Source organism: Penaeus monodon, chromosome 25, assembly GCF_015228065.2.
Source record: "Penaeus monodon isolate SGIC_2016 chromosome 25, NSTDA_Pmon_1, whole genome shotgun sequence".
NCBI lineage: Eukaryota > Metazoa > Arthropoda > Malacostraca > Decapoda > Penaeidae > Penaeus > Penaeus monodon.
The window spans coordinates 36,027,391-36,028,532 of NC_051410.1; the positions used below are offsets into that span (position 1 = coordinate 36,027,391).

Below are 1,142 nucleotides of genomic sequence, written 5' to 3' on the forward strand. Positions count from 1 at the left end.
CCTTTTCCATTCTCTGACAAAAAAGAGTAAGATTATCACGAAGTTTTTTGGTTTTTTTTTCATAAAGTCTGGTTTCCATAAGCTCAAGCCAAACCAATGTAGAAAAATAACTTAAAACATATCGAAAGCCAACCCAACTATTCCACAAAAAGCCAATACCACGTGTTTCTTCCTTATTCCTGCAGGATGTGGAGGCTCTTACTCGGCTCCTGAAGGCACAATCCACACCCCAGGATACCCGAATCAGGACGTCATTAACAGCGACTGTCAGTGGACCATCACCGTCGATCGCCTACACATCGTGGAGTTTAACTTTACTGACTTCGATGTCCAGTTTAATGCTAATTGCAGCGACGAATACGTAGCGGTATGCCAGAAGCTGATTGTTGTGTTCACATGATGTAATTTGTTTTTACAGGACTCTAGTTTCTATATGCTAATTATTGCATTAAGATAATGCAATTTGTTTTATAGGTCCGTAGTTTCTATATGCTAATTAGTGTCCTAAGATAATATAATTTGTTTCATAGGCCTGTAGTTTCTATATGCTAATTAGTGTCCTAAGGTAATGTAATTTGTTCTATGGGCCTGTAGTTTCTATATGCTAATTATTGTAATGAGATAACGTAATTTGTTTCATACAGCCTTGTAGTTTTCACAAGGGCTTGCCGCTGCTTCCGCAAATTTAAACTCTTTCTTCTCCTATCTTTTCTTAAATTATGAAGTTAGTTACTGCGTTTATGGTTTGATAATTAGGTCAAAGGATTCTTTTCTTGTTTTTTATCTGATACGTGACTATGATCTTCATTTTTTTAACTAAACAATACTCGCATTTCCCTTTTGATATACTGACTACATTTTGGGGAGATATATTACAGAATAGCATTTAGTAATATTTCACAATAGCAGTATTCAGCCATGTTACGTGTAATATTCAACCATAAATACTGTCAAATCTAATACAGTGCGTAAATTCATTGGGAAAACTTACTACACACAAGCTGAATGACATACAAGAGTCAAATATGTAGACCAGCATGGATAACATACGCTTTCATAGTCGACTTTTAGCAATTTTCCCCAGTCCAGATATACGACGGCGCTAAAATAGATATATCATTTAGAGCTAAGCGTAGTTGATA

At 35.7% G+C, this 1,142-nt stretch overlaps 1 protein-coding gene across 1 annotated transcript in view; it reads left to right on the forward strand.

The window, feature by feature from the left end:
* Positions 1 to 1,142, forward strand: part of LOC119589380 (cubilin-like) — a 70,980-nt gene that overhangs the window by 30,272 nt on the left and 39,566 nt on the right. The window contains exon 29 of the mRNA XM_037937998.1: positions 186 to 367. Coding sequence (XP_037793926.1) covers positions 186 to 367 — 182 coding nt within the window. The remainder of the gene's footprint in view (positions 1 to 185; positions 368 to 1,142) is intronic.